The sequence below is a fragment of the Amphibalanus amphitrite genome, unplaced genomic scaffold (assembly GCF_019059575.1).
Source record: "Amphibalanus amphitrite isolate SeventyFive unplaced genomic scaffold, NRLGWU_Aamphi_draft 000699F_arrow, whole genome shotgun sequence".
NCBI lineage: Eukaryota > Metazoa > Arthropoda > Thecostraca > Balanomorpha > Balanidae > Amphibalanus > Amphibalanus amphitrite.
Window position 1 is genome coordinate 366342 of NW_024882193.1, and position 13882 is coordinate 380223.

The following is a 13882-nucleotide window of genomic DNA, read 5'->3' on the forward strand; positions in this document are numbered from 1 at the left end:
GGGAGGGGTACCAGGTGTACTCGGCGTGTGTCTGTATGTGAGGGGAGGGGTACCGGGTGTACTCGGCGTGTGTCTATGTGAGGGGAGGGGTACCGGGTGTACTCGGCGTGTGTCTGTATGTGAGGGGGAGGGGAGGGGTACCGGGTGTACTCGGCGTGTGTCTGTATGTGAGGGGAGGGGAGGGGTACCGGGTGTACTCGGCGTGTGTCTGTATGTGAGGGGGAGGGGGAGGGGTACCGGGTGTACTCGGCGTGTGTCTGTATGTGAGGGGAGGGGAGGGGTACCGGGTGTACTCGGCGTGTGTCTGTATGTGAGGGGGAGGGGGAGGGGTACCGGGTGTGCTCGGCGTGTGTCTGTATGTGAGGGGGAGGGGAGGGGTATTGGGTGTACTCGGCGTGTGTCTGTATGTGAGGGGGAGGGAAGGGGTACCGGGTGTACTCGGCGTGTGTCTGTATGTGAGGGGGAGGGGAGGGGTACCGGGTGTACTCGGCGTGTGTCTGTATGTGAGGGGAGGGGAGGGGTACCGGGTGTACTCGGCGTGTGTCTGTATGTGAGGGGGAGGGGAGGGGTACCGGGTGTACTCGGCGTGTGTCTGTATGTGAGGGGAGGGGTACCGGTTGTACTCGGCGTGTGTCTGTATGTGAGGGGGAGGGGAGGGGTACCGGGTGTACTCGGCGTGTGTCTGTATGTGAGGGGAGGGGAGGGGTACCGGGTGTACTCGGCGTGTGTCTGTATGTGAGGGGGAGGGGAGGGGTACCGGGTGTACTCGGCGTGTGTCTGTATGTGAGGGGGAGGGGTACCAGGTGTACTCGGCGTGTGTCTGTATGTGAGGGGAGGGGTACCGGGTGTACTCGGCGTGTGTCTATGTGAGGGGAGGGGTACCGGGTGTACTCGGCGTGTGTCTGTATGTGAGGGGGAGGGGAGGGGTACCGGGTGTACTCGGCGTGTGTCTGTATGTGAGGGGAGGGGAGGGGTACCGGGTGTACTCGGCGTGTGTCTGTATGTGAGGGGGAGGGGGAGGGGTACCGGGTGTACTCGGCGTGTGTCTGTATGTGAGGGGAGGGGAGGGGTACCGGGTGTACTCGGCGTGTGTCTGTATGTGAGGGGAGGGGAGGGGTACCGGGTGTACTCGGCGTGTGTCTGTATGTGAGGGGGAGGGGGAGGGGTACCGGGTGTACTCGGCGTGTGTCTGTATGTGAGGGGAGGGGAGGGGTACCGGGTGTACTCGGCGTGTGTCTGTATGTGAGGGGGAGGGGGAGGGGTACCGGGTGTGCTCGGCGTGTGTCTGTATGTGAGGGGGAGGGGAGGGGTATTGGGTGTACTCGGCGTGTGTCTGTATGTGAGGGGGAGGGAAGGGGTACCGGGTGTACTCGGCGTGTGTCTGTATGTGAGGGGGAGGGGAGGGGTACCGGGTGTACTCGGCGTGTGTCTGTATGTGAGGGGGAGGGGAGGGGTACCGGGTGTACTCGGCGTGTGTCTGTATGTGAGGGGGAGGGGAGGGGTACCGGGTGTGCTCGGCGTGTGTCTGTATGTGCTCGCGCACTGATAACGGAGCGGGGACCGGTATTGGAGCCCGGTGTGTTGATGAGGGCCTGGAGTCGTGCCGTGCCCGCTCCCCAGCGGTTCCCGACCCAGTCCTCTGGGACGGTCCTCCGGCCGGCGGTGGTATTTAGGTACCGCGTGTCTGACAGTACCCCTCACTGTGCCACAGAGGCGGAGCGGTGGCACCCGGATGTGATCCGACTCTCGGTCTGGGAGGACGGCCGGCGTCTCTCCGAGCTGCTGGTGGACCCCTACGCCAGGTGGGCCACCGGGCGAAATGGCGCGCAGTCGGGGATGGCAACCAACTACCGCCCGGCGCTCCCCTCTTCACAGCTCCGAAATGCTGCGCTCTGACCCACTGTGACCCGCCCTGTGAGCCGCTCTGTAACCCGCTCTGACCCACTGTGACCCGCTCTGACCCACTGTGACGCGCTCTGACCCACTGTGACCCGCTTTGACCCGCTCTGTAACGCGCTCTGAGCCGCTCTGACCCACTGTGACCCGCTCTGACCCGCTCTGACCCACTGTGACCCGCTCTGACCCACTGTGACCCGCTCTGACCCGCTCTGACCCACTGTGACCCGCTCTGACCCACTGTGACCCACTGTGACCCGCTCTGACCCGCCCTGTGACCCGCTCTGTAACCCTGTGACCCGCTCTGAGCCGCTCTGACCCACTGTGATCCGCTCTGAGCCGCCCTGTGACCCACTGTGACCCGCTCTGAGCCGCTCTGACCCACTGTGACCCACTGTGACCCGCTCTGAGCCGCCCTGTGACCCACTGTGACCCGCTCTGACCCACTGTGACCCGCTCTGAGCCGCTGTCTACCGCCCAGTGACCCGCTCTGACCCACTGTGACCCGCCCTGTGACCCGCTTTGACCCACTGTGACCCGCTCTGTAACCCACTCTTACCCGCTCTGACCCACTGTGACCCACTGTGACCCGCTCTGTAACCCACTCTGACCCGCCCTGTGACCCGCTCTGAGCCGCCCTGTGACCCGCTCTGACCCACTGTGACCCACTGTGACCCGCCCTGACCCGCCCTGTGAGCCGCTCTGACCCGCTCTGACCCACTGTGACCCGCTCTGACCCGCCCTGTAACCCACTGTAACCCGCTCTGACCCACTGTGACCCACTGTGACCCGCTCTGACCCACTGTGACCCGCCATCTGCCGCCGCCGCAGGGAGGGCAAGTCGTTCCCGCTGGGCGCCGGCTGGACTTTCACCGGACGGCACCGCAGCGCCATCTGCGACGCCACGCCCATCTCCTACCTCAACTTCAACTTCCCGCCGCCAGGTGGCAGTGGCCTCAGCTTCCGAGACGTCCAGACGCTCTTTGAGAAGGTCAGTGACCCGGTGTACGGAGGGAGGGGGAGGGGGGGGGGGAGGTCGGCGCCGGCTCACTGCCGGAGCTGTGAACTGCCATACCGGGCCCTCCGTCATAGGCGGCGGAACGATTTGAGACAAGGGGGACACCAGCTCAAGGAGCCAAACCTAGGGTACCCCCAAATCCTGTTTTCTCATCGGATTTAGGCCACTTATTTTTCGTCACAGCCCTGACACGATGATTTTTTTTACTAAACGAAAATGGCAGTTCACCCCCGTATGTGTGGTCAACTTTAAGCTGATCCTCAAGTACCTATGTGTTTGTCTCTTCCTTATTCTCGTTTGATAAATTCCATTAATCCTACATGTATCAAATTACCCAGAAGCCATCGCAGTACTAATCAGTGGCGAATCCCAGGGTGGAGGTCACATGGGTCATGACTTAGGGCCTGGGGTCACCACATGCCTGCCAGGAGCACCACAGGCCTGACAGCCGACAGGGGCACCACAGGCCCGCCAGGGGTACCACAGGCCTAGCAGGGGCACCACGGGCCTGTCAGGAGCACCAGAGGCCTGCCAGGGGTACTATCGGCTTCGCAGGGGAACCACCGGCCTCGCAAGGGCACCATGGTCCTGTCAAGGGCACCACTTTAGGATTGTCAGGGGCACCACAAACCTGTCAAGGGCACCTGCGTTCTAACAGGGTCACCACAGGCTCGCCAGGGGCACCACAGACCTGCCAAGGCCCAGGGACACCACAGGCCTAGCAAGGACACCACAGGCCTGTCAGGGGCACCACGGGCCTGTCAGGGCCCATGGGCACCTAAGTCATGTGCAGGGCCCACCGTAGGCTTGTCAGGGGGCAGGGTAGGTAGGTACCACAGTCTTTCCAGGGGCACCAGCGGCCTAGCAGGGGCACCAGTCATCACACGACTAACCAAAAATAAAGAAAATAAAAACCTGAAAATAGGGCACCATCAAAATTAAGTGGCCGAAATCCGTTGAGGTTTTAATTTTGGGTATATAGGTAGAGGCACCACTTCGATTCACGACCCTACCCTTGGAGTTTTCCCGAATCTGCCCCTGGTACTAATACCTCAAATTTAAGGGGGGCCCTTGCTATTGGTGCCCCCCTTGCAGAATTCAAGGGGGCACGGTGCCCCGGTGCCCCCCCCCCGTTCCGCCGGCCTATGCCCTCCGTAATGCAGTACACCTACTGACACCGCCTGCATGGCACACCGGCCAATGGCTACTGCATAACACTGCACACCAGCCTTCATGGCACACCGGCCAATGCTACTGTATAACACTGCACACCAGCCTTCATGGCACACCGGCCAATGCTACTGTATAACACTGCACACGAGCCTGCATGGCACACCGGCCAATGGCTACTGGATAACACTGCACACCAGCCTTCATGGCACACCGGCCAATGGCTACTGGATAACACTGCCTTCATGGCACACCGGCCAATGGCTACTGCATAACACTGCACACCAGCCTTCATGGCACACCGGCCAATGCTACTGTATAACACTGCACACCAGCCTTCATGGCACACCGGCCAATGCTACTGTATAACACTGCACACGAGCCTGCATGGCACACCGGCCAATGGCTACTGGATAACACTGCACACCAGCCTTCATGGCACACCGGCCAATGGCTACTGGATAACACTGCCTTCATGGCACACCGGCCAATGGCTACTGGATAACACTGCCTTCATGGCACACCGGCCAATGGCTACTGTATAACACTGCCTTCATGGCACACCGGCCAATGGCTACTGTATAACACTGCACACCAGCCTTCATGGCACACCGGCCAATGGCTACTGTATAACACTGCCTTCATGGCACACCGGCCAATGGCTACTGTATAACACTGCCTTCATGGCACACCGGCCAATGGCTACTGTATAACACTGCCTTCATGGCACACCGGCCAATGGCTACTGGCCACTGTACACTGCACACCGGAGGCGTCATTTCCGACACCCAGGCCGCCCTGAGTAGTCTTTTGTAATGATTTACTGAAACGAACAGTGCTTCATGGACACAACAATCGAATGTTTCAGTGTATATTTTTATCGATGACACTTAAAAATAGCTCGCTTCAAAGTTCAGTGCAATGAGTTAAGTTCAGTCCCCCCTCCCCCTCGGTCGACCGGCCTTGGGCGCTGCCCTGCGTCTGCCTGGTTCCCGGCCGCCGGCTGCCCCGGTCGGGTCAGCACAGGCTGAACACAGGGAGCAGCCCTGGACAGTGGACACGGCCGGCGGGCTATGCTACCCGAGCTCCGGCGGCAGAGAGTGAATCAACGACACGGGCCGGGTCCGGCGGCCGGCGCGGCGCGGCCGGGCAGAGTGGCGGAGGTGCCGGGCAGAGTGGCGGAGGTGCCAGAGTGGCGGAGGTGCCGGGCAGAGTGGCGGAGGTGCCGGGCAGAGGGGCGGAGGTGCCGGGCAGAGGGGCGGAGGTGCCGGGCAGAGTGGCGGAGGTGCCGGGCAGAGGGGCGGAGGTGCCGGGCAGAGTGGCGGAGGTGCCGGGCAGAGGGGCGGAGGTGCCGGGCAGAGTGGCGGAGGTGCCGGGCAGAGTGGCGGAGGTGCCGGGCAGAGTGGCGGAGGTGCCGGGCAGAGGGGCGGAGGTGCCGGGCAGAGGGGCGGAGGTGCCGGGCAGAGGGGTCGTCTGACGCCCCAGACAGATGGCATTGTTCTGCTGGCACGCTGGGAGGGGGAGGGGAGGGGAGGGACACACACTACACAGCCAATGGCGGCAGGGGAGGGGAGGGACACACAGCCACTCTCGGCCGGGGAGGGGGAGAGGAGGGGAGGGACACACAGCCAATGGCGGCATGAGAGGGGAGGGGGGACACACGACACACAGCCACTCTCGGCAGGGGAGGGAGGGGGAGGGGATGGTTACAACTTACAAGTACAGCTGGCAGCAGGGCCGGTGCCTGTTTTCATCTCATTCAAACGTGCTGGTGCCCCAACTATGCTGCAAGCTAACTTAGAGGAAGTGGTGCCATTTCAGAAAATGTTTATTCGATGTTCGTCCGAAGCTGTCCAAGCCAGCCATTTGTCCAGATGTCCGCAAACTACGCAATAATGTGCACTCAACACTCAGTTATTTAAATTGCCTTTAAGGTACTTTTATCAGCCCAAAAGTGTTCAGCGTATCGAGAGCTGAGCTTTCTATTCGTCTATCTATGTTATAAGGGATTACCTCATAAAATGCTCAGGTGTAATAAGGGATTGTCCAATGCTGTCCGAAGCCGGCTGCCTTTGTCCAGCCAAATTCTGAATTGAACATTGGACAAAGTCGGAATTCCGGAAGGTCAAGTTCCGATTGACAGCGGTACTTTTTACTTAGTAAATGGAGAAAGTAAGAAAATGGATTTGCTCAAGAAACTATCGCTCGGGCAATTATCAGTTAAGTTTCATTGTTAGCTGTTTTGAAGTAACTCACATTATGCACACTCACGGTTATAGCGCTGTAACATTTCACTGTCATATCACGCACCGCGCTCCGCCCCCAGACGTCCATACGGTATGTTCGAAACCACTCAGCGTGTGCTCTCTCCGCCACCTCCTGCCGAAGCATTTAGTGGATGGGTCATCAACGCATGATTACCTCCGACGCCAGGATGGTAACATACCATTTCCCGCTTACGAGAGACCATTTCTCCATCATTGTGGTTTGGGACACACGGCACCCCCATGTGGGGACCGCATTAAGACCTGTCGGGTAGCTCCTGCAGAAGTAAGGTCTTACTTGTAGACCGCTCAGTCCAAACCTCATCCTGAAGACCAGAGGAGCTGAATGTGAGTTTTAGGTATAGTGTGCACTTTGAACATAAATACGGTGTGTGAACACACCACAGAATAGTATCATTCGTTAGTATGTCTTGATGTCCTACCAAAAACGGACATGAGATCCGAAGAAATTATATTACAACTACAGTTAAGCAATAAGGGGGTCCAGTTTTGCCCCTGCACTACAGAGCCATCTGTTATCAACGGTTAGGACTAACGCTTCGCTAGCCTGACAGTATTTCACTCAGAAATGATAATTACCTCAATATAAAGTTCTTCTTTTTCCGATGTTACCTGGTATTTAACTCCACGCTTATGTGGTGCTCGAATGAACTCTTCCACTGGATTTTTCCTGAATAACTCGCTTGAATAGAAGCGGATCATTTACACCGGCACCGTCAAAGATTTTGAATTGGGAGACCGGAGAGGCCCGCGGGGGGGGGGATAATTCATTGTTGGTGTTAATCAAACCTTGCCTTTCTGCAGTCGTTACTCGCTTTACTTTGAAATATCATTTGGCGTGCAATGGTGCGAGGAACGCGACGGTGAAAGTTTTTATCCTAGGTGGGTAGGTATAAGGGGCAGCTTAACCCGCGACCTGGTGGGGGGGGGCTATTTTTTGCCCCCCCCCCCCTCCAGACTTTTCGATATATCTCCAGAACCGCTGCGCCGATCGTCACCAAACTTTCAGTACCCTCCCGGACATCAATTTTACATATGGTGACCAAAAATTTTTCCAAAGGCTATGATAGGTTGGCCGGAAATGACGTCAGAGTGACGTCATGTTCTGCCGTTTTCGACCCAAAAAAGGGTTTCGCGGGAAGAGCTGTCAGGCCTATAGCTTTGCAAATACAGAAAAATGATAAGGACATAAAAGCTGTAGAATTGACAGGGCTACAAAACTGCTATCTCGGATTTTTGAAATTTTTGGATTTTGACCCCCAAAAATCAAAAAATATTTTTTTTTTGATATAATGATCGAAAAATCCAAAAAGTTTTTTGAATTTCGCAAAAAACCGGAATATATGTGATAGTCCTTACCGCCTTCCATCCACATACCAAATTTGAGATTGATATCTCTTTTTTTGGCGAAGTTATAGCGAAAAAACTGTTCAAAATTGATGACGTCAAATTTTCAAACTCAATTTTTAGCAATTCTAGACCCCGTAGCGCAAAACAAAGACCACCATTAGACTCCCCGTGACGAGCTGCATCGAATCAATACCCATTTTATGCAAAAATATCAACTTTAAAATTTGACCTTTTTTTGGCCTGACCTGGACCTGACCTTGACCTGAACTTCATCAGAAAGTGACCTAAACCGTACCTGATAATCTTATAACCAACACCATTGAGTTGGAAATGAAAAATTGGCCATAAAACATGCATCACACAACCTTAGTAAAGTTGGGCTCATGTGACCTGACCTGTGACCCTTGGTGACCTGACCTGTGACGTGACCTGGCATTGTCAGTGACCTCTAATAGCAACATATCTACTAGGCAACTGACGCCCTATCGCTGATTCTCGACAAAATGCGTTTTCCTCGGTGTTATAGCGCATTGCCTAGAAGACCCGTGAACGGTGAAACATTTCATCTTTGACCTGACCTGTGACGTCATCGGTGACCCCGAGGTCAATGAAATTTGGTTTCCCGCGACAAATTTGACAGGCCTTTCGTACGCCGTTTGAATTTTGCGGATCCGTCCAGTAGTTTCGGAGATACGAGGGGGGGGGCAAAAAATAGCCCCCCCCCCCCACCAGGTCGCGTTATAAACAGACCCCACCAGGGCGCGGGTTAAGGGCCTTAATCCTAGGTGTGAAAACGTATTTAGATACGTATTTAAAATCTTATTAAACAAACGATTAATAAATTTAAAAGAAAATGTCTTGACAATTTTTGACAATATGATTTGACAATTTGATTTGATTTGGCTGTCTTGACAAACGACACGTCTGTCAAGACAGCCTCAGATTCAGATTCACATTCAGAACCACATTCGGACCCCAATAGATTTTCATAAGTATTGGCTAATTTGTAGTTTGTGACGTTGATTACGAAGGTGAAGTCTGTTTTTCGCCACATACTACACTTTGGCCCCTAGAGGCATTTAAAGTGTTTTGGGTACCTAACTGTACCCCCTCCTGGGACCCCTTGACTACGCCACTGTTTAGTGTTTCATATGCGTCATGTCAGGTATTTTGGGCTTGCCCCCCCCCCCCCCAACTTGAAAATCGCTCCTGGGCCCCTGTTTGGGTAAGATCAAAACAAAACAAAACACAAAATTTATCCACAATAGTTAGTCAATAGTCACGTGATTGCTAAGGAGTGTCACAGATTGGTCAGATTTGTGACCGTTACTCAAAACATGCGATCTACCTGTTAGTTCCAGCTGCCTCTAGGGCCGAGCAGAGTACCTGTTAGTTCCAGCTGCCTCTAGGGCCGAGCAGAGTACCTGTTAGTTCCAGCTGCCTCTGGGGCCGAGCAGAGTACCTGTTAGTTCCAGCTGCCTCTAGGGCCGAGCAGAGTACCTGTTAGTTCCAGCTGCCTCTGGGGCCGAGCAGAGTACCTGTTAGTTCCAGCTGCCTCTAGGGCCGAGCAGAGTACCTGTTAGTTCCAGCTGCCTCTAGGGCCGAGCAGAGTACCTGTTAGTTCCAGCTGCCTCTAGGGCCGAGCAGAGTACCTGTTAGTTCCAGCTGCCTCTAGGGCCGAGCAGAGTACCTGTTAGTTCCAGCTGCCTCTGGGGCCGAGCAGAGTACCTGTTAGTTCCAGCTGCCTCTAGGGCCGAGCAGAGTACCTGTTAGTTCCAGCTGCCTCTGGGGCCGAGCAGAGTACCTGTTAGTTCCAGCTGCCTCTAGGGCCGAGCAGAGTACCTGTTAGTTCCAGCTGCCTCTAGGGCCGAGCAGAGTACCTGTTAGTTCCAGCTGCCTCTAGGGCCGAGCAGAGTACCTGTTAGTTCCAGCTGCCTCTAGGGCCGAGCAGAGTACCTGTTAGTTCCAGCTGCCTCTGGGGCCGAGCAGAGTCTCCTGTTAGTTCCAGCTGCCTCTAGGGCCGAGCAGAGTACCTGGTAGTTCCAGCTGCCTCTAGGGCCGAGCAGAGTACCTGGTAGTTCCAGCTGCCTCTGGGGCCGAGCAGAGTCTCCTGTTAGTTCCAGCTGCCTCTAGGGCCGAGCAGAGTACCTGGTAGTTCCAGCTGCCTCTGGGGCCGAGCAGAGTACCTGTTAGTTCCAGCTGCCTCTAGGGCCGAGCAGAGTACCTGGTAGTTCCAGCTGCCTCTAGGGCCGAGCAGAGTACCTGTTAGTTCCAGCTGCCTCTAGGGCCGAGCAGAGTCTCCTGTTAGTTCCAGCTGCCTCTAGGGCCGAGCAGAGTCTCCTGTTAGTTCCAGCTGCCTCTAGGGCCGAGCAGAGTACCTGTTAGTTCCAGCTGCCTCTAGGGCCGAGCAGAGTACCTGTTAGTTCCAGCTGCCTCTGGGGCCGAGCAGAGTCTCCTGTTAGTTCCAGCTGCCTCTAGGGCCGAGCAGAGTCTCCTGTTAGTTCCAGCTGCCTCTAGGGCCAAGCAGAGTACCTGTTAGTTCCAGCTGCCTCTGGGGCCGAGCAGAGTCTCCTGTTAGTTCCAGCTGCCTCTAGGGCCGAGCAGAGTCTCCTGTTAGTTCCAGCTGCCTCTAGGGCCGAGCAGAGTACCTGTTAGTTCCATCTGCCTCTGGGGCCGAGCAGAGTCTCCTGTTAGTTCCAGCTGCCTCTAGGGCCGAGCAGAGTACCTGTTAGTTCCAGCTGCCTCTGGGGCCGAGCAGAGTCTCCTGTTAGTTCCAGCTGCCTCTAGGGGCCGAGCAGAGTACCTGTTAGTTCCAGCTGCCTCTAGGGCCGAGCAGAGTCTCCTGTTAGTTCCAGCTGCCTCTAGGGCCGAGCAGAGTACCTGTTAGTTCCAGCTGCCTCTGGGGCCGAGCAGAGTACCTGTTAGTTCCAGCTGCCTCTAGGGCCGAGCAGAGTCTCCTGTTAGTTCCAGCTGCCTCTAGGGCCGAGCAGAGTACCTGTTAGTTCCAGCTGCCTCTAGGGCCGAGCAGAGTCTCCTGTTAGTTCCAGCTGCCTCTAGGGCCGAGCAGAGTCTCCTGATCTTCACCAGTCGGCAGGCACTAGCGAAACAAAGTTGAAAATGTTGCAATTAGGTACCTTCTCGGCTCGCCTTGCTAAAACCAACATGCACACATGCAAAGTTTCTCTGTGAAAATGAGTTGATAGGCAGGGCGTGAAATTCGCTGGCGATTCGGGGCGGGACAGGGTGACAAAGAACGTTTGCCAGCGAGTAGCCCTCCCCTCCCTTCCCCCAGCTACAGGTATATAGCATTGTGCTAGCGGGGATGCAAAATTGAAAAGCACGTGTATGTTATAGGAATGGTCGGAGGTTGAAGGGCAGAAGATATGAAAGTGTGCAATGTCATCATCATAAGGGATATTGATAATATAGTTATCTATGAAAAAGCTAGCATGGAATCCCTCCTTAGAGCTCAGTGGAGTTATTTGGGAGCCGGCGCCCGACGCCCTCGTGAGATGTGTGGCACTTGAACGGCACTTGAACCTGTCGCAGACATTTCACCAGGGTTGGGAAACACCCAAACAGGCCCCGAAGTTTCGCGTCACGCTTTGACCGAAAAATTTGGTGTCAGCATACACAGTTGGGCCGCAGTATGACGCTGTGATATGTAGTTCGTCCGCAGTCTGACGCTGCTCTGTGTTCCCAGTTGGGCCGCAGTATGATGACGCTGCTCTGTGTTCCCAGTTGGGCTGCAGTATGATGACGCTGCTCTGTGTTCCCAGTTCGGCCGCAGTATGATGACGCTGCTCTGCACGGTCCGGTACGCGGACGTCAGTGCCCCAAACAACATGGAATGGGACGCAGTGGACATCGTGCCCAACGTCTTCAGAAACTGGTGCGTCACTCAATCAGTCAGTCAGTCAGTCAGTCAGTCAGTCAGTCACTTGGTGAGCAGCGGGTCACGTTTGCAGTTCTATTTGGGGGGGGGGGGTGCGTATCGGCCGGTACCGAGGCCGTCTGACCGGTGCCCCCTGCTCTCTGCGCTGTGACCGCCGACTACTGACCGCTGCCCCCTGCCATGTGACCGCCGACTACTGACCGGTGCCCCCTGCGCTGTGACCGCCGACTACTGACCGGTGCCCCCTGCGCTGTGACCGCCGACTACTGCCCCCTGCCCCCTGCGCTGTGACCGCCGACTACTGACCGCTGCCCCCTGCGCTGTGACCGCCGACTACTGCCCCCTGCCCCCTGCGCTGTGACCGCCGACTACTGCCCCCTGCCCCCTGCGCTGTGACCGCCGACTACTGACCGCTGCCCCCTGCGCTGTGACCGCCGACTACTGCCCGCTGCCCCCTGCGCTGTGACTGCCGACCACTGACCGCTGCCCCCTGCGCTGTGACCGCCGACTACTGCCCGCTGCCCCCTGCGCTGTGACCGCCGACTACTGACCGCTGCCCCCTGCGCTGTGACCGCCGACTATTTATTTATTTATTTATTTCACATCATCAGGCATTTCCACACAAAATGGGCTACTCCAATACCCTCGTCATACAATGTAACACCGCACGGTATAAATTTTTTTTTTTATAAAAACACACACACATCTTCATGAGAACAAAATCGCGGACACTTAAAATAAACTAACTAGTCACGAAAAAAAATCACGATGCATCAGCCAACATTTTGCGAATGTGGCGCTTAAAAGAAGTCATGCTAAGGTGGTTCACATGATGATCTATGGCGAATGTGTTATACAATTTGGATGCACGATAGATGAATGTACGTTTTCCATGGTTGTTGCGGGGGCGAGTGGTTGAAATATGATCCGACTGCCGTGTTCTTCGAGAGATTGATTCATGATTAAACAACAGTGCTTCACGCAATCCTATTGGTACGTCCAGCGATAAAATTTTATGAATCATGCACATGTCAAAATAGTCAACTAGCTTTGGAACAGTGAGCCAACCTAAGTCTGAAATGACATCCGAAACATGGTCGTATTTCCGTCGACCGGAAATAACCCGTGCTGCGAAGTTGACTATTTTTTGTAGTTCGGTCAGTACATTTTTGCCACAGCTACCATACACCTGCGCACAGTATCGAATGTGAGAAAGTACAAGAGAATCGACGATACGAGGTAGAACAGAAGCCGGTAGAGTATGTTTAACGTGCGAGATTCCAATGAGAATGCCAAAACATTTGTTAACAACATGTTGCACGTGGCGCTCCCATGACAGGTTTGGGTCCATTATCACACCTAAGTTCCTCACGCTCTCGGTAGACATCACCACTTCACCCATGAATGACACTTTTGGAACTTCATCTAACTGGACTAATTGCCGTCTGTCACCGAAAACCATCAGTTCCGTTTTACTAGGATTAACCATCATACCGTTTTGCATAAACCAGTTACTCAAGATACCTAAAACGTCTTCCATAGCACACTGCATATCCCGAATTTTGTGTCTCGACCCGGTTAGTGCTAGCTGAGTATCATCCGCATACCTGATTAAAGTTACTCGGAAACCGTTCACAGAGGACGGAATGTGACATGCGATGTCATTGCTTAGAATATTAAACAATAAACTTCCTAACGTTGACCCCTGGAAGCATCCCACCGATATAGGTAAGGGTTCTGATAATTCGTCGCCGATCCTTACCCTCTGAGTATGTCCCTCGAGGTAGCTCTTGAACCACCCTGTCCTAATCTGTAAGAGACTCAATTTTTCAAGAATAGTACTATGATCGACCACATCAAAACACCGACTTAAATCTAAAAGAGCTAGCAATGAAATTTCCGAATTGTCCATACCTTTCAAAATTTCGTCAGTCATTGATACGAGTGCCGTTGCCGTGGAATGATTCGCCATAAAGCCATGCTGATCGATGGTGAATAAATGTTGCTGAGTCAGATAACTAGTCACCTGGGTGTGAACTACTTTTTCAATGATCTTACAAATGACACTCACAATGGTTATGGGTCTAAAATTCGCCGCTTCCGAGGGGTCATTTCTTTTGTGCAAGGGTAGCACCTCTGCCTTCTTCCATCCATCTGGTACAGTTCCGTCACTATGCTTGTATTTACTATGCGCAACAGGTATCTGCCTACTACTCCAAACTTAACTTCAAAATTTTGAGTGGCACATCTCCTTCATGCTGGAATTTT

The 13882-nt window shown here is 54.8% G+C and overlaps 1 protein-coding gene and 1 non-coding gene across 2 annotated transcripts in view; one reads left to right on the forward strand and one right to left on the reverse strand.

Moving 5' to 3' along the window:
• Nucleotides 1–11627, forward strand: part of LOC122364812 (probable cytosolic oligopeptidase A) — a gene marked incomplete at its 3' end in the record, with an annotated part of 37995 nt that extends 26368 nt beyond the window's left edge. The window contains exons 10-12 of the mRNA XM_043335572.1: nt 1712–1802; nt 2728–2887; nt 11499–11627. Of these exons, the coding sequence (XP_043191507.1) occupies nt 1712–1802; nt 2728–2887; nt 11499–11627 (380 nt within the window). The remainder of the gene's footprint in view (nt 1–1711; nt 1803–2727; nt 2888–11498) is intronic.
• LOC122364814 lies at nt 6433–6644 on the reverse strand. Its single transcript, XR_006253636.1, has one exon. It is a non-coding gene; the product is annotated as a small nucleolar RNA U3 (small nucleolar RNA).
• Nucleotides 11628–13882: the final 2255 nt, after the last annotated feature.